Source organism: Squalius cephalus (assembly GCF_949319135.1).
Source record: "Squalius cephalus genome assembly, chromosome: 11".
Classification (NCBI taxonomy): Eukaryota; Metazoa; Chordata; class Actinopteri; order Cypriniformes; family Leuciscidae; genus Squalius; species Squalius cephalus.
This window is the reverse complement of record NC_137132.1, coordinates 39,182,444-39,201,838: the sequence shown is the minus strand read 5'-3', so window position 1 is coordinate 39,201,838 and position 19,395 is coordinate 39,182,444. Positions and strand designations below refer to the sequence as shown.

The following is a 19,395-nucleotide window of genomic DNA, read 5'->3' as shown; positions in this document are numbered from 1 at the left end:
CTGAGACCAAGAGACCGGAGGAGGTGGAGAAGGACGTCCCTGTGATGACACACCAACTCTTTGGAATGAGCCAGAATGAGCCAGTCGTCTAGATAATTTAGCACACGGATGCCCTGGAGCCTCAAGGGGGCTAGAGCTGCATCCATACACTTGGAGAACGTCCGCGGAGCCAGAGCTAGACCAAATGGAAGGACCCGATACTGATATGCCTTTCCCCCAAAGGCGAACCGGAGGAACTTCCTGTGCCATGTAATGACCTGGATGTGGAAATAGGCGTCCTTCAGGTCCACGGTGACGAACCAGTCCCCTGTTCGAATCTGTGCCAGGATAGTTTTCAATGTCAGCATCTTGAACTTCCCTTTGTAAAGGGAAAAATGCAGACGACGCAGGTACAATATGGGGCACAGACCACCATACTTCTTTCAGACGAGGACGTAGCAGCTGAAGAAACCGCGGTTCAAGTCTGAAAGTTTACCTGAATTTTACTAAACCTGAGGTTTAGTATAATGCCACCTTTATACTCAAAAACATCTATAGAGGACACATTACATATGTATTCCCTTATTCAAATTGAATGAGTGACAATTTTAGAGGGTTCACACACATGCCTCTATTTGGGCTAATTCAGAGTTGTTTATGATCAAAGTTATACAGCTTCAATTTAAGTTACTTTTGTGTGCAATAACTTTTACATTGAATGTCAAGTCTGTTTTAGCAAAAAAAAGGGTATTTGTCCAAAAACACATACTGAGTAGGAGTTACATGACACAGGCTAAATCGTTTACATCTCTGGTTCACCCCAAACAAAGAATGTAGTATGTAATCAAAGTATGTAATCATGTCAGTGCAATTTAGGCAAGTCCAATGGATTCAAAGACCCAGAAAACATGGGGTTAGACACCAAGATTACTTGGCTAGGTCAAATAATGAAGGAGTTAGGATATTTGAAGGGCTTCCTGCCCATCTTGAAAATTATACCTGATACTACAAAAAACAGCTGAGAAACCTTTTGTTAGAATTTTTTTAGGGTTAGGTGTTTTTTTTTTCATATCTGCAGCCGCCTATATCCTCAAACGACTTTACTGAACAACCTTTGAATTGAAATATCTGATGTAATGTCTTAAATGCAGTAATACTTTCTAATATCCTTCATCAAATGCCCCAGAGGACCAGATCTGTGCTCCATCCCCATCCAATAAGTCCATTCAATACAAGCCAGGTGTTCCTTCAAGAGCTTCTCGGTCTTGTTGCCTCTCAATCTCCAGATCTGACTTTTGTATGTAGACCATGCCCTTTCAATATGTTTTGTGTGTGATTGTGTGTGTGTGTCCTCCATGATTTGGGTCCTAATGTCTAATGTCCTCACATTAGATTATCAATTTCTACATTTTAAAACTTGTTTTCGCAGGGTGAAAACATTAAATGCTCTTTTTTGGGAAGTGAGCATTTTGATCTCTGTAACTTCATTATTATATCACAACATCAAGGAAAATTTTATTTTTTATGACATTTTATGACATTTTGATTTCATTTTATAATTAATCTAATAATAAATCCAATCAACTTTGGCTGTTCTCATAACAAATAAAATGTTTGTGTTTTGTTTCAACAGAAGCATCAACCCAGCAGGTGTCATTAATGAAAATTAAGGAAGGAAAGGAAAACATATTTTTGGAATCAAAAATCAAAGTCCTTGAGGACAAATGCAGAGATCTAGAGAGATGAGAGGGATTTCCTGCACAGTCTGACGAATGGTAAAATGCTCTTTGTCTAATAAAAAGCAAGTACTGTACATTTTTAATATGCACTCATTTAAATTATTCAATCATTATAAAGATTTACTTATACATTTTTTGGTGCATACAAATGTGTATATAATTCTGAGGACTCACTTGACATTTCAATCACATAAGTCACATTATGGAGAGGGTACCCTCGTGGTTTTGGCCCTTTCGTTCACAAGTTAAAGGAATCATCATGGCTAACTGAGACTGGACCCTTTTTTCATCTCCACAGATATCAAGATCTAGTCTAGTTAAATTTTTCATATTTTCATTTTTAAAACATTTAATACACATTTATAACTATAGATTTTGTAATATTACCTTGTTAGTAAATGACAAAAAACTAATCAACGCTGCTGTGAGGGTGTTTCTAATACAACGGCTGTGACTGCAAAAGTTACATCTTTCTCTTTTCTGAACAGCATAATCATCTCTCTATGTGTTTTCCCTCCTTTGGAAAGCCGTGGAAACTATCATAGATTCTTTTCTTTTGCTATAGAAGTTTACCCAACTGTGATGACTTCCGCTTCTGAGAACCCTGGAAATGTGAAAAGGGTCCATAGCGAATATCTGCTATGACTGCAAATGCATTCAATATACAATGACAGATTTAAGCCCTATTCGGACGAGACTAGTTTAACATGGAGAGGTGGGGTAAAGAAATTATTACCAGAAATTTTAGTCCCATCTGAATGTGCAATCTCAGTAATAATTACGGACAATGTCAGTAAAGATTACGGTGACTTTTACCTTCTGTATAAAGGGCCAGAAAAATGACCTCAGGTGATACTAATCCCGTGCGAATTGAACAGCTGTAAATATGTACGTAAATATTCCATCATTTCCTGTTTAACCCTCTGAGGTCTGAGCTGTTTTCTGGGCCCTGGAGGTGTTCTGACATGCTCTGACATTTGTGCTTATTTCTGTTACTTGTGACATTTTCATGGCTAAAGTCTGATTACACTGTATTCAGCACAAACTCTGCTACAATAATATATCAGCAGCATGTATGTAAAAGTTTGTAGTTTTGAGATAATGACATTTATGCGTGGTTTGTGAAAATACAAAAAAACAAATTCTCACTGAAATAAGGTCATGAAACCCATCCTGATTATTTCTTCACAAGACTTTTGAAAATTGTATGACGTAGCCTAGAATATTTGCTCTAAAACTATGTGAAAATCACCCTGACTGCTCATTCAGATAAGACAATATATTCATTTAAAATTTTTACGACGTGTTTTGTGCCACAAAGCTTTATGCGGGAGCTCATTAATATGTAAGCTCTTCACACCTGAGAAAGACAAAGACCCTCCTCTAACTGCCCTATTAGGAGCTATCAGGCCCCTATCATTCTGAGCAACCTTGCACAAAGAATGAGGAGATTTAAAAAAGAATGGCTTTTAGATTGTTTGATTTATTTACAACACAACATAATCCAAAGATAACCAATGATCCAAAGACAGAGACCTTTGTGCCATTCCTAAAAACATTGCACATACCATTCATTTCCAAGGTGTTTGATTTTCACTTTACCATGTTCATGTACAGAGACTTGTGTGAATGTTGAAGTCAGCAGGACTCAGTGGCATCTGGGCCCTGAAAAAAAAAAAGTGAACATACTGATATCAAGAGAAAGGCCTGCACGATTTTGGGAATACATTTTAGATTTTTCTGGTTAAAATTGCTTTTTAAAATTCACAGAATACACACACACACACACACACACAAATGTTTCCAACAATAATATAATGAACACCAGGTTTGTTGTGCCTTGTAGGCATAGGCTATGGGCAGTGCTGCATAAAATAATAATAACAATAACCATAGCAGCCTATAAATCTTCCAAAATATAACAACTAAGCTAGAGAAAAATATATTGATTATCATGTTACTTCAAATGTTTCCATTCGTTATGATGATATGAAATGAGATAAAAGTAAAAACATGAAGCCGTTTGGTGCTTTTCAAACGCGATCGCGATCCAAAATATGATACATTCAAACGCGATCACGCTCAAATATAAAACATTATGGTTACCATATACATATACGTTTGAGCAGATATCCACAAACACAGTAACAGTAAACACGGGTCTAAATATTATAATATTCACCATATATCTAGCAACAGTTCAACTGCAATGTGAAATTTATGCAACAATAACAAACTAATATGTAAGAATTTCTTACCTTACATATTTCTTGTCTTCAAATCGCATTCTTCTTCTTCTGAGGTAGCCTAAATCCAATGTAAGCTCACGGTGCGCCTTTCAAACTCGACGAAAAGCAGAGACTTGTGAAGTGTTTTGGTGTTTTGTTTTTGAGGTAATGAGCGCGATCGCGTTCCATGTGGAGATTTGCATGTCAATCTCTTTTGCGCGAGTGGGCGTGTTCAAATTAAAAGTAATTAGGAAGCGTTTGAGAAGCTGGACATCTTGTTGGTTTTATACAAATTACTTAAACAGAGAATTTTTTTTTTTTCAGTTTGAATCCGATCATTTAAAAGTACACACTTAAATGTTTATAAAGGTATATGGCTCATAAATGTGTGACAAGTATTCGCTGAGTTTTGTTTCAGTTTAAAGACGTGCTCAAGAAAAAAAAGTTCACTGCGACAGAGAGGCAGAACGCACACCCTGTTTATTTTCTTTATTTTACAAAAGCACAATGTTTTGATTTGATTGTAAGTGGACACATACAAAAGTAGAAATATCACAGATTCTTTTTTTATATTTCTTTTTTCGGTATGACCATAAATGACGGAGTAATTTAAGTTTATAGTTCTACAATGTGAAGAAAATCCAGCAAAACGCGCGGGCGCGTTTGCCGACCTCAGAGGGTTAAAAGTAGTTTTCTGTGGGTTTTCAAGTATGGAGACGCTTGAAAAAGCATTCAGTTGCATTTTAGGCGCTGGGACGAGTCTGTGGCAAAACTCAGGTATACTCTCTGGATACCATTCAGATCAGAAAGAAGGTCGAAAGCACTTGTTAGATGCACTAAACTTCTTTTAGCTTAAGGTAAGTACTTTTACTGAGATATCATACCCCATGCGAATTGGCCATTAATACTACAGACGTCCTGTGGTAAAATTACATTACTCCATCTACCCTTGTAAAACTAGTCCCGAATAGGGCTTTAGACCTTTAACCAGTCTCTCAATAGGCTCTCTGCTTGCACTTTTTTATTCTCTCATGAGGATCATTTTGGTTTGGAGGTTTCTTCAATTTTAAGTTTATTTGGATAAAAGCATCTGTTAATTAAATAAAAAGGTTACGTATTATTTTACTGTGCTGCATTTTAAACATTTATATATGCTAAGTTATATTTTTAAATTGTAAAACAGTTTACAAGCTCACAAGTCTTGTCCAAATGCATTATTTTGTGTTAATCAAAGTAGTAGCTCACATGTGCATGGTGCCAAATAATTAAAATTAAACATAGTTCCTTTTCAAGGGTACTCCCGCTGCGTCATCGCTGTGGGAACGCCTCTGCGTGATTGCTTCGTGAAGCACGTATGGAACCAATAGCGATGATGACGGTTCTTTAGGGAACTAAGGTTACATGCGTAACCGAGACGTTTATTTCTGTATTTCTTGTCAGCATTATCAACAAAGGATGAGATGCAAGGAGCTTCCTCTAAATGCGAAGTATGATTGTCAACCCTGACTCTTCTGATGAAGTAGACAACCTGCATAAAGAGAAAAAAAAAAAAGTCAAATAAAGTTGACTCTTAATCCTCTTCCAATGAATCAGTATCTTACTCCACCTCTGATTCATCTGTTTCATCTTCACCCCACAAATCAAGGAAACATAAGAAAAAATCAAAGAAAGCAGAAAAAAAAGCAGGAGAGGTATGTTGTCATTGTCATAATAACTATGCCATCATCAATGTTATATAATGGTGTCCTAAAGTACTGTGAAAAAGTTTTAAATACTAATGTAAAATGCTGTCTAGTAAGTGCATTATCAAAAACAATGCCATAAATAGTTTTCACTTCTGAATTAACATCATAAATGAATATTTGGTGTAACCAACTTTGTTCATGTAATCCCAGACTCAGTAATGATTAGATCAGGACCCGATGGGGGTCGCTCCACCTGTGGCAGTGAGCTCTATCTGAATGATATTGATATTTAAAAATGATATTGATCTGATGTGACTTGGGTTTTCCACATTATTAAGAGTTCTTCTTTCTGCTGTCAAATGGCATTCAGTATAGTAATTTCATATTTAAAATAAATTTCTTGAATGTCAAATTTGATTTGTGAATAAGTTTAAGCACACTATTTGGGACACTGTTTTGATAACTGTATCGCATTGTATTGAATCCTATCGAGAGCCTTTCATCATATCATGAAAATTATTTATTGTTAGGAAAAAGTAAAAGTAAAAAAAAAAAAAATAAAAAAAATAAATAATAATAATAATAATAATAATACAAAAAAAAAAATACAAAAAAAAATATATAAATAAATATATATATATATATATATATATATATATATATATATATATATATATATATATATGTGTGTGTGTGTGTGTGTGTGTTAGAGCCCTGCATTTCAGCCCGAGCCCGACGGGCCCCGACTTTTTTACGCCCCTAGGGCCGGGCTTCGGGTCAATTTTCACGTCATAGTTCACATGCGGGCCGGGCCTCGGGCCTTTTTTGAGTTATCCATCTTTTTATATTTTTAGATATTAATAAAAAAAATATGAGAAATTGACGTCGACGATAGAAAAACAAACATAGAAAGACATTTAATAACCTCATAACTTTAATAATCTTATAATTATTTACACTGACATATGATTGACATGACAGTCGCACGCACGCACGCGCGCGCACACACAAGTGGTTTCCCGTCAGCGCAACCAACGATTCACCTCATGTGCAAATAATGGAGAATATTAAGAGAAAAATCGCGAGTGATAGAAGAGAGGACTGGGTTAAAATCTTCCACTGTGGATGCTATTCTTTTTCTCCACGATGCTCTGTAAGAGACTATTCTAACTTTTCGTTTGATTGGACTTTATTTTCGTTTAACTGTTGGAAACTTCTGATGTTTTTCGTTTTTCGTTCGATTGGACTTTATTTTCGTTTAACTGTTGGAAACTACTGGAAAAAAGAATGCCCATGTTCTGTGGTGCATTTTTGAGGTAAGATAACCTGCAAGTTTGTTTTTTTATTTATTTTATTTAATTTGTTTAGATTGACTATTGCTCATTTCGTTTGCGAGCGCTGTTGCGAGCAGCCTGAGCCTGCCTCAGTATTTCAAAAAAAAATTACTCACTGTGGTTTAATAAATAAACATTAAACTAACTGTCTGTGTGATATGCTTGAAGTGTTTTACATCTATGGATTTTATTGTAGCTAAGTAAAGTATTAGGGTTGATTTGAGAGGCTAAATTGATCAAACATGTTTTACTCGCTGTCGGCTCGGCTGCTTGGTCGTCATTTTTTTTTTAAATGCTCCCAACATTTGTCTAAATTAGCTTAATAAAGAAATGAAAAGAAAAGAAACATAACTAACAAAACGAACATATTTTAATGGCAGTCTGCCGCTGTGAAGAAAAAAAAAAAACGGGCTCGGGTCGGACTCGGGCTGATAATTCTGATGAGCTGTCGGACACGGGTCGGGCTAGGGCCTGAGCGTCTCGGGCCAGGGCCGGGCTCGGGCCTAGATTTGAGGCCCGTGCAGGGCTCTAGTGTGTGTGTGTGTGTATGTGTGTGTGTGAAATATAGTCTTATTTGAGTTACTTACCAATCATGCACCTTTGTTCTCTCCCAGTGTTTCTTCCAGAGCATGCAATTCAAAGATATAAAAAGGTCCTGCAGTTCTTGGAACAGGGAATCACCAAAAAAATGCCACAAAAGTGGCGTTGACCGCAAAACAATAGTGGACACTGCAGCGATAGCTGAGTGAGAGGCTTGTGACGTTGAAGCCTACAAGACCTTGCGCGAAACATTCCATAGAGGCCAGAAACTATCACAGTTTGCAGAACAATGCACAGAAATATGCATGAAGGAGCCACTTCGAAGTGTCATTGAGCAAAAAAAGAAAACTGGCTTGCTCATTGACCTTTGTCAAAAACAAAAGTAACTTTTGTTCATGTGTGTTAGAGAAAGTGTTTTTTTGTAATTTGAGGGCCTCATGAGTGCATCTTCTTGGATGAAGCTGGCTTCAATCTCACCAAGAGGAGAAGGAGAGGCCGCAACATTATTGGTCAACGTGCCATTGTAGAGTTGCCAGGGCAGCGTGGTGGCAACGTGACCATATGTGCCATCAGCAGCTACGGGATTATTCACCGCCATGTGACTTTAGGGCCTTACAACACTGCCCATCTTATAACGTTTCTGTATGCTCTACAGGAAGCACTACTGAGACGTGAAGAGAGAGGTGATGAGCATCCCATGTATGTGGTAATCTGGGACAATGTGAACTTTCACCGTGGTCCTAGAATTCGTGAGTGGTTTGAAAATAACCCACATTTTATAAATGTGTGCCTCCCACCATACTCGCCCTTCCTTAATCCCATTGAAATTGACTCCATGAATTTTTTTCTGCATGGAGGTGGAAGGTCTATGACAGAAATCCGTATGCACAGGAAAATCTCATTCAGTCAATGGATGCAGCATGTGACAACATTGGAGTGGAAGCGATTCAAGGTTGGATTCGGCATGCTAAAGGATTCTTTCCCCGTTGTTTAGCAAGGGACAGGATTGCCTGTGACGTTGATGAGGTCCTGTGGCCTGAGCATGCCCAGAGGCATGATGCTGAGGCAGAATGATTCCAAGACATTGCTTGCTATCGATCTGCTGCATATTTTGTTTGTGACTACATTTGTGCAGTGTGTACATGTGTGCAAGTACTTCATAATAAATATAATTTTCCCCCTGCTCTGCCCTGAGTGCAGTGTTTTGTGTTTATCTCTGTAGTGTGTAATGACTGCTTTGTAGTGTTTATGCATTAGCTGGATGTGTGTAAGTGTTATCTGAAAACAGTGTTTGGTTTTGGGTATAGATAACATAGTTCTGAAGCAATTGTTTGATATAGCAAGACAAGTCAAAAGTTTTGACAATGTAGATTAAGTTTGGTGATTTGTGTTTAAGGTTTTGAGAAAGCAAGAGAAACATTCAAAATATGTGTTTTAGCAATTCAGAAATACTGTAATCATTCTAATGCTGTTTGATTCATGCAGATTCACAAGTCAGTGAGGCAGACAATAACAAAATGACAGAGTGGCCGAAAAAGAATACAGGGCTCTCAAGTTTTGAAGACAGACAAGAGTGACATTTATTCCGCATGTGCGTGTGTGTGTGTGTGTGAGAGAGAGAGAGAGAGAGAGAGAGAGAGAGAGAGAGAGAGAGAGAGAGAGATATTATGACTGGCGTTGTTTATTGTAAGTGTTTGTTGCCTTTTTGGACTTGTTGCCTTCCACCTGCACTGTCTCCTCCTCTAATGGGCCTACCATTTTCACCACCTTCTCTTGGCCAGCATCCTCTAACCTGTCCTTTTTAGGGGGCTTTCCTCTCAGGGCGAATGAGAGGATGCTTAATTGCTTTTTACCTGACATCTTTGAAAGAGAAAGACAGATGCAATGATTAATGCATCCATGGCCAGGATGTAATTATAAAAGACATGATTTTAAAAGTGACCTATAACATTGACTATGCAATACACTTTAATTTATTTAGTGCTAATAAAATTATTAAGCCTATTTGGAGAGAGAGAGGTTTATAATGTGACAATATGTCAGTCATCGTATGATAACGAAAATATGACTAGGCCTAGACTACTTGTTCTGAGCAGGTGTTGTCCTCTATTAGTGAACGAAACTTTCGAGCAGAATCACGTAAACAATTCCAGGATATGCTTTTTTTTCATTGGTTGTTGCGTTAAATCTTACCCAGATACAATAGTGCTATTTTCTGATTGGATATTTTGTAGCCCCTTTCTTTTTTTTGATTGGCTGATAAGTGGCAGACTCGACTAAGAACTCCAGGGGAGACGCGCTTGATTCCTGCCGGTTCCATAGTGAGAGCGGCGTGGCCAGAGAAATTTTGGGCGCTGCGGCATATTAAATATATTATAAATAGTTTTTCCGCGTGAGAAATACAATGTGTGGCAGGAGTGTGTGACAAAAGACCGAAATGAGGGTTCACGCTCAATGAGAGAATAAGTAACCAGTTAGTCAAGTTGAGGAATTTATGAGAGGAACAGCTATCTTCAGAGCACAGTGGATAAGAGAGAACGGGTCTAAATATTTAAAAGAGATCACCCAAGAGTATACAAGGCTTCTGGACACCCCTGGAATGGTTAAGAAATGTTAAATCTATAATAAGAAAATGAGGTTTGCATTAATTTTAAAGGGGTTGTATATTGCCCTTTTTTACAAGATGTAAAATAAATCTCTGATGTCCCCAGAGTGTGTGTGTGAAGTAGGGCTGGGCGATAATTCGATCTCGATACGGGATCGCGATAATATTCTGAGCGATTTCGATAATATGCTTGGGACATATTATTCGATATCGCATGAAAAACTAAGCGCAACAGTATCTACTGGCTGCCGTATGCCGGTAGGACACGCCCACTTCTCAGCGAGCAGCGTGGCTACTACAGTAAACAGAAGGAGACTGAGAGAGAGGGAAAAAAGTTGGAAAAAGGATAAAAAAAATGAGGGAAACTGAAGTTGAGGACAGCGAAAATAATGCCGAACGTGAAGGCGACATCACTACATAACTCGAGACCGAAGACATTGTTGAAAAAAAAGGTAACACGTGTGGACGTGGTTTGGATATGGCAGACAACTGACAAGCTGAGCCATATCGCATTAATTATCACAGGCGATCCGTGATAATTAATGCGATATGGCTCAGCTTGTCAGTTAACTACGTCTCTGTGTTGTAAATGCCGCTCCATCTGAAAGCAGGTGATGGCGATTTAGTACTAATCAAGGGACCGGCTTTACTTACGAGATGTGCCTATAAATGTCATGTGATATATCGCCCAGCCCTTGGTTTACTATGTTTACATATTTGTGCAATTTTGGCTCAGATTTCATTCTACTTATAAAACAATTCTAGAGATCTACCTTAATCTTTCAGGTAGTATTTGTGCCAGGGCCATGTTTACTCTTTTTGTACTTGAGATGTTCACTGTCCAGCCAAAGCAATTTGATGTGATAGTTGTCACAGCTGTTAGTTTATATACAATGTTTCAATAAGTAAAAGTTTGTATTATTGTATAAAGGGAGATGACTCATGTTTGCAATTACAAATGATGTGCACAACCTTTTATTTTTGCATTTTTCAATACCTCCAAAAAATCTCTGGGAGGTAAACCAGGATAATAGTATTATAGTGGTTTACTTTTTGCATTTATTTTGTCTTTGTTTAGCACTTGAATGTGTCAGAGGTTGTGACCCACATGTTTACTTAGTTTGGTTCTGTGCTGCCTCTACAAATATTTGAGATTATTATTATTTAATAATTGTGTTTTAACTAAGTTGTTTAAATCAGTTGTTGTTTACAAAATAAAAAAATGTAAAATATATTGAAAAGTGACCACTGACCAGTAACTTACTAGTTTGCACTTGTTTGAAAGCATATAAAACTCTGTATGAGCGAAAGAGCGCTGCTCTAAATTTTCTTTTGCCAGTTGTGGGCCCTGCTGCTCTCTTGACCAATAGAAAGATTCATACAATGTGGGAGTGTAATGTGAATCCTTTGGCTGCATGAAGACCTTAACAAAAATATTTTGTGCTCATTATTGAAAGGCATATTGTTTAATTTTTATGTTATTAAACTTTATTCTAAAGTTTCAGTGAATATCTTGTTTCTTCAAGCTTCAGGATGTCCCTTACACTGGCAGCGTCTGCAAAAACTACATATCGTGATAAGAATCGAGATCGATCAATATGGAAAAACATATAGCTCAAAATACCCCACAGATATTTTTATACAGCATGTTAAAGTTGTCACTTTTTGAGGGTGTGCAAAAACGCACCGTTTTGTGCCTGGCCCTTTAAATGCAAATGAGCTGCTGCTCCCGGCACAGGGGGCGGAGCTTCAAGAGCTAGTGTGTTAGCAGCTCCAATTACCTCATGCAGACACACACTAAAATGACAGAAACTGTTCTGCCTTTTATGTTTAAACGGAGTCAGACAAAGATGGAGAGACTCAAAAAGTGACAACAGGTATACATGAATTTAAACATTTTAGTGTTTAAATTCATCAACTAACCATTCAAAGACGTCCTGTTGCATTCTTGCAACAGGACGTCTTTGAATGGTTAGTTGATGAATTTATGTTGCTGATGTAGAGTTAACTATCTTCAATTAGCATATTCTGTCATGATAATCTATAAATCGCTCGTATAGGAACTGTTGTGAGATGCTACAGTTTGAGCTGACTCACAAATGTGCTCGACTACAACAACTCTTCCTCTTTTCAACATGGAATGCGTGTACCCGGGGGCGGGGTTTATGTAAATTTTAGGCTTGGTGATGTCACTAACCCAGGAGGAATGTCGTGTAGTTCCTACCAGCCGTTTGTTGAAGTCCTTAAAAAACTATTTCTTTAAAAGCAAATATCTCCCTTTGCTTTGAACTTTGGGTGTTGTAACTTTGCAGATGTTGTTAATGCTCAAACAGCAACATTACACACTAACTAAAGTTAGAAGAGTGAAATCATAGTCAACCTCCCCTTTAATAAACAACTAATACTAACCTAAACAATTCATTTGTTTGCTTGGACATTGTAAAAAAAAAAAAAAGACACTATGTCCTGCCCTAAAAAAATGAATCCCACTTTATTTGACTTGATTTTTCATATTGAAAAACAAATGCCCACACTACGGTGTACATTTTAGGACATCCTCAGACCTCAGACATATGAAGACAAGGCATCATGCCTCAGACTAAAAGGCTTCAGTCATTGGACAAAACGGCATCGTGCCTCAGACTGAAAAGCTTCAGGTCTCAGGAAAAACAATGTCAGGTGTTAGGTCTCGTACAATTAGTCATCAGACGAAAAGGCATCAGACTAAAAGGCATCGGACGAAAAGGCATCAGACAAAAAGGTATCAGACAAAAAGGCATCAGACGAAACAGACTCAGACTAAAAGGCATCAGACAAAACAGACTCAGACTAAAAGGCATCAGACATAAAGGCATCGGACGAAACGGACTCAGACCAAAAGGCATCAGACGAAACGGACTCAGACTAAAAGGCATCAGACATAAAGGCATCAGACGAAACGGACTGAGATGGAGTTTGAAAATTCGCATTGCCCCGCCCCATATGACGTCACATGTACGCGGTTCATAGCTCGAAAGAATGCTTTAACTCCATGATAGTTTGCCAACATACAAACTAGCTAGTTGAAATAAGGCATCTAAGTTTTTAAATGTGCAAATAAAACTTGCGAAATGCATGTTCTCTTCTGTAAACAACTTAATTAGTGTAACATTTCAATAAAGCAGTGATTTTAAGCAGTGATTTTAACACTGTTTTAACATTTAATTAAAGCATATAATATATACATAGCATATATATATATATATATATATATATATATATATATATATATGCTATGTATATATTATATGTATATAATTTTTTAATTTTTTTTATTTTCTTAATTTTTTTTCATAACCTGTGATACTTTTTTAGGATACTTTGATGAATAAAACGTAAAAAAAAAAAAAAAAAATCAGTTCTTTTTAACCTTTTATTCATCAAATATACTAGGCAGCAGAACTGTTTCCAACACTCATAATAAATCAGAATATTAGAATGATTTCTAAAGGATCATGTGATTGACTGGATGTCACATGTGACACTGAAGACTGGAGTAATAATGCTGAAAATTCAGCTTTGCATCACAGAAATAAATGATAATTTAAAGTATAATAAATTTAAAACCAATTATTTTAAATTGTAATAATATATCACAATATTACATTTTGATCAAATAAATGCAGGCTTGATGAGCAAAAGAAACTTCTTTCAAAAACATTAAAAATAGTAATGTTTCCAAACTTTTGGCCTGTACTGTATATATACACTAATTCTGTTGAAGAGAACATGCATTTCGCGAGTGCATGTTTTAACATTTAATTAAAGCATATAATATATATGTATGTATATATATATATATATATATATATATATATATATATATATGCTTTAATTAAATGTTACACTAATTATGCTGTATGCAGAAGAGAACATGCATTTCAGAGTTTTATTTGCACGTTTAAAAAGTTAGATGACATATTTCATAGCTTGCATGTTGGCAAACTATAGTGAAGTAAAGCGTTTTTTTTTTTTTCTTTTACTTTTATTGAATATGTATAAGATAACAAGCGGATATAAAGGACATATAACTTCTACAGGAATTAAATTATATCAAGTATATGTAAAGCTTCACATATATAAAATAAATAAATAAATAAAAGACATACACAGAGGAAACATTATGCATCAGTGGTATTGTCAAAAATATCATCATAATATTTCAAGAATCTGTCACTTTTCTTGTTTTTAATCAACCTTAGAGACTTCAGAAATGTATCAAGTAAAGCGTTCTTTCGAGCTATGCTGTCCCATGGGGCGGGGCAATGCGAACCTCCAAAGTCCGAAGTCCGTTTAGTCCGATGCCTTTATGTCTGATGCCTTTTGGTCTGAGTCCGTTTCGTCTGATGCCTTTTAGTCTGATGCCTTTTAGTCTGAGTCCTTTTCGTCCGATGCCTTTTAGTCTGATACCTTTTTGTCTGATGCCTTTATGTCTGATGCCTTTTTGTCTGAGGCTGTTTCGTCTGATGACTAATTGTACGAGACCTAACACCTGACATTGTTTTTCCTGAGACCTGAAGCTTTTCAGTCTGAGGCACGATGCCGTTTTGTCCAATGACTGAAGCCTTTTAGTCTGAGGCATGATGCCTTGTCTTCATATGTCTGAGGTCTGAGGATGTCCTAAAATGTACACCGTACCACACTTTCATTGTTACTGCACTATATGAGGTGTTGGTGTGATTTTAACTTTTCTTTTTATTTATTAATTTTTAGATTGCTCAGGACGTTGGTATTTTATACCCACATGCCAAAGATAAACTTTTTGAAATTTGGGGACATGCATCTCAACGAATCCTTTCATATTGCAAGACCGAGAAGAGAGCCTTGGATCTTCTTTCTGTTCAGACTAACATTTCTTCTGGTGAGGAAATCCTGCACAACAGCTCTGTACCAGAGCCTGTCTACAGAGAGCCTGACCACTCCCTATTAAGTCCTATTGTAGCGAATTTTGGTTGTAGTTCCACCAGAGCTCCACTGGGGGCGATCGCCCATGAGTGCAAAATGAATGGGAGTCTATGGGGCTAGACGGCTAAATGTGTCTCTTTCACCCGATTGCCGTTGAGAAATCTCAGATTTGATTGTAGGTTTTGCAAGTTCAACATGGGTTATAGGTCGACAGTTGAATGAACGAGTACTTATGTCCTTTCGATTTCTTACAGGTTGAGTTGTTGTTGCCCATAACACGCTAGCATTCTGCTAATGAACGCTGATTGGTCAGTGAAGGACTGATTATGACCAGAGATACTGCTTGATGGCATTGTGTGTGTGTGTGTATTTTCGGCGTGGTCTTTTAAAACAACAAAACAAAAACTCTTCTAGCACGTGTATTTACCTGTGTCAGCTGTGTCGTGTGTTTACCTGTGTCGGCTGTTTCGTGTGTTTACCTGTGTCGGCTGTGTTGTGTGTTTCCCTGTGTCAGCTGTGTCGTGTGTTTACCTGTGTCGGCTGTGTTGTGTGTTTGCCTGTGTCAGCTGTGTCGTGTGTTTCCCTGTGTCGGCTGTGTTGTGTGTTTACCTGTGTCGGCTGTGTTGTGTGTTTACCTGTGTCGGCTGTGTTGTGTGTTTGCCTGTGTCGGCTGTGTTGTGTGTTTACCTGTGTCGGCTGTGTTGTGTGTTTACCTGTGTCGGCTGTGTTGTGTGTTTACCTGTGTCGGCTGTGTTGTGTGTTTACCTGTGTCGGCTGTGTCGTGTGTTTACCTGTGTCAGCTGTGTTGTGTGTTTCCCTGTGTCGGCTGTGTTGTGTGTTTGCCTGTGTCGGCTGTGTCGTGTGTTTACCTGTGTCGGCTGTGTCGTGTGTTTACCTGTGTCGGCTGTGTTGTGTGTTTGCCTGTGTCAGCTGTGTCGTGTGTTTCCCTGTGTCGGCTGTGTTGTGTGTTTACCTGTGTCGGCTGTGTTGTGTGTTTGCCTGTGTCGGCTGTGTTGTGTGTTTGCCTGTGTCGGCTGTGTTGTGTGTTTACCTGTGTCGGCTGTGTTGTGTGTTTACCTGTGTCGGCTGTGTTGTGTGTTTACCTGTGTCGGCTGTGTCGTGTGTTTACCTGTGTCGGCTGTGTCGTGTGTTTACCTGTGTCAGCTGTGTTGTGTGTTTCCCTGTGTCGGCTGTGTTGTGTGTTTGCCTGTGTCGGCTGTGTTGTGTGTTTACCTGTGTCGGCTGTGTTGTGTGTTTACCTGTGTCGGCTGTGTTGTGTGTTTACCTGTGTCGGCTGTGTCGTGTGTTTACCTGTGTCGGCTGTGTCGTGTGTTTACCTGTGTCGGCTGTGTTGTGTGTTTCCCTGTGTCGGCTGTGTTGTGTGTTTGCCTGTGTCGGCTGTGTTGTGTGTTTACCTGTGTCGGCTGTGTCGTGTGTTTACCTGTGTCGGCTGTGTTGTGTGTTTGCCTGTGTCGGCTGTGTTGTGTGTTTACCTGTGTCGGCTGTGTCGTGTGTTTACCTGTGTCGGCTGTGTTGTGTGTTTCCCTGTGTCGGCTGTGTTGTGTGTTTGCCTGTGTCGGCTGTGTTGTGTGTTTACCTGTGTCAGCTGTGTCGTGTGTTTACCTGTGTCGGCTGTGTCGTGTGTTTGCCTGTGTCAGCTGTGTCGTGTGTTTCCCTGTGTCGGCTGTGTTGTGTGTTTACCTGTGTCGGCTGTGTTGTGTGTTTACCTGTGTCGGCTGTGTTGTGTGTTTGCCTGTGTCGGCTGTGTTGTGTGTTTGCCTGTGTCGGCTGTGTTGTGTGTTTACCTGTGTCGGCTGTGTTGTGTGTTTGCCTGTGTCGGCTGTGTTGTGTGTTTACCTGTGTCGGCTGTGTCGTGTGTTTACCTGTGTCGGCTGTGTTGTGTGTTTCCCTGTGTCGGCTGTGTTGTGTGTTTGCCTGTGTCGGCTGTGTTGTGTGTTTACCTGTGTCAGCTGTGTCGTGTGTTTACCTGTGTCGGCTGTGTTGTGTGTTTGCCTGTGTCAGCTGTGTCGTGTGTTTCCCTGTGTCGGCTGTGTTGTGTGTTTACCTGTGTCGGCTGTGTTGTGTGTTTACCTGTGTCGGCTGTGTTGTGTGTTTGCCTGTGTCGGCTGTGTTGTGTGTTTGCCTGTGTCGGCTGTGTTGTGTGTTTACCTGTGTCGGCTGTGTTGTGTGTTTACCTGTGTCGGCTGTGTTGTGTGTTTACCTGTGTCGGCTGTGTCGTGTGTTTACCTGTGTCGGCTGTGTCGTGTGTTTCCCTGTGTCGGCTGTGTCGTGTGTTTCCCTGTGTCGGCTGTGTTGTGTGTTTACCTGTGTCGGCTGTGTTGTGTGTTTGCCTGTGTCGGCTGTGTTGTGTGTTTGCCTGTGTCGGCTGTGTTGTGTGTTTCCCTGTGTCGGCTGTGTCGTGTGTTTACCTGTGTCAGCTGTGTTGTGTGTTTCCCTGTGTCAGCTGTGTCGTGTGTTTCCCTGTGTCGGCTGTGTTGTGTGTTTACCTGTGTCGGCTGTGTTGTGTGTTTACCTGTGTCGGCTGTGTTGTGTGTTTGCCTGTGTCGGCTGTGTTGTGTGTTTACCTGTGTCGGCTGTGTTGTGTGTTTACCTGTGTCGGCTGTGTTGTGTGTTTACCTGTGTCGGCTGTGTCGTGTGTTTACCTGTGTCGGCTGTGTTGTGTGTTTGCCTGTGTCGGCTGTGTTGTGTGTTTACCTGTGTCGGCTGTGTCGTGTGTTTACCTGTGTCAGCTGTGTTGTGTGTTTGCCTGTGTCGGCTGTGTTGTGTGTTTACCTGTGTCGGCTGTGTTGTGTGTTTGCCTGTGTCGGCTGTGTTGTGTGTTTACCTGTGTCGGCTGTGTTGTGTGTTTGCCTGTGTTGTGTGTTTCTCTGTGTCAGCTGTGTTGTGTGTTTGCCTGTGTCAGCTGTGTTGTGTGTTTGCCTGTGTCAGCTGTGTTGTGTGTTTGCCTGTGTCAGCTGTGTTGTGTGTTTGCCTGTGTCAGCTGTGTTGTGTGTTTGCCTGTGTCGGCTGTGTCGTGTGTTTGCCTGTGTCAGCTGTGTTGTGTGTTTGCCTGTGTCGGCTGTGTCGTGTGTTTGCCTGTGTCAGCTGTGTTGTGTGTTTGCCTGTGTCGGCTGTGTCGTGTGTTTCCCTGTGTCGGCTGTGTTGTGTGTTTACCTGTGTCAGCTGTGTCGTGTGTTTGCCTGTGTCGGCTGTGTTGTGTGTTTACCTGTGTCGGCTGTGTTGTGTGTTTACCTGTGTCGGCTGTGTTGTGTGTTTGCCTGTGTCGGCTGTGTTGTGTGTTTACCTGTGTCGGCTGTGTTGTGTGTTTACCTGTGTCGGCTGTGTTGTGTGTTTACCTGTGTCAGCTGTGTTGTGTGTTTACCTGTGTCAGCTGTGTTGTGTGTTTACCTGTGTCAGCCGTGTTGTGTTTTTGCCTGTGTCAGCTGTGTTGTGTGTTTCCCTGTGTCAGCTGTGTTGTGTGTTTCCCTGTGTCAGCTGTGTTGTGTTTTTGCCTGTGTCAGCTGTGTTGTGTTTTTGCCTGTGTCAGCTGTGTTGTGTGTTTACCTGTCATTCTCTGTCTGTATTTTCATGTCAAGTTGTAATATTTTGCACTTGTTTAAAGATTAATCCATTGTTCTTTCTGTTTTATGTAAAGACACTCTTGGAGATGTTGCTTTAAAAACCCTGCCAGCTATCCTTCCTCCATTGCCATACAAAACGGGCTGCAAGATGGTTCGGCCCTCTTACCAGGAGGCAAAACAAGCATTTGTTGATTTACAGCCTGTAGGTACATCATTTATGACAACACATTTTGGGTAATATCAGATCCATGTGTGCACTTTCACCATTTCAAAATTCTATTTAAAGGTCGGAACAAACATCATTCGATATTTGGAGGAGGAGCAGCAACGGAGGCAATTCCCTCATGTCCTGCAGCTTGGGGATAAATGCAACTGATCACAAGCCTTCGTCATTGTGTGTATGTAGCATTTAGAGTTACTTGACACAGGGACAGGTCACTCTAGCCACCTGATATTGGACCAGTGACTAGGTTCGTTACAGGAGGGTAAGTGATCAAGGCACACAAGGACACAGATAATAGCGGGAAATGACTCAAATGTATTTTGTTTGTGCAAAAGTAATAGCCTAATAATAAAAAAACAAATGTAATACAACCACAACAACAATTGAAGAAAAATAAATAAAAACAAATGAAATAATTGTTCTTTTCAATCCCTTGTTCTTTTTGGTATCTTTGAGCTCTGCTCGCTATTTAAATAGGTTTATAAAAAGCTTCCTTTTCTATTTGTTTCTAGATATTCAACTTATATTTCAGTTGTT

The 19,395-nt window shown here is 39.4% G+C and overlaps 1 protein-coding gene across 6 annotated transcripts in view; it reads left to right on the top strand.

Moving 5' to 3' along the window:
* LOC307166934 (uncharacterized protein) overlaps nucleotides 1-19,244 on the top strand; it is a 63,147-nt gene extending 43,903 nt beyond the window's left edge. For 2 of the 6 annotated variants that reach the window (XM_079885713.1, XM_079885712.1), the window contains exons 3-8: nucleotides 1,613-1,754; nucleotides 8,161-8,254; nucleotides 8,363-8,457; nucleotides 14,863-15,010; nucleotides 18,710-18,837; nucleotides 18,922-19,034. In XM_079885713.1, the coding sequence (XP_079741839.1) occupies nucleotides 1,752-1,754; nucleotides 8,161-8,254; nucleotides 8,363-8,457; nucleotides 14,863-15,010; nucleotides 18,710-18,837; nucleotides 18,922-19,011 (558 nt within the window). In that variant the 5' untranslated portion in view covers nucleotides 1,613-1,751 and the 3' untranslated portion in view covers nucleotides 19,012-19,034. Of the gene's footprint in view, nucleotides 1-1,612; nucleotides 1,755-5,386; nucleotides 5,638-7,579; nucleotides 8,693-14,862; nucleotides 15,011-18,709; nucleotides 18,838-18,921 lie in introns of those variants that run through there. The other 4 variants (XM_079885714.1, XR_013822708.1, XR_013822709.1 and 1 more) reach the window with 4 other exon arrangements.
* The last annotated feature ends 151 nt before the right edge of the window (nucleotides 19,245-19,395 follow it).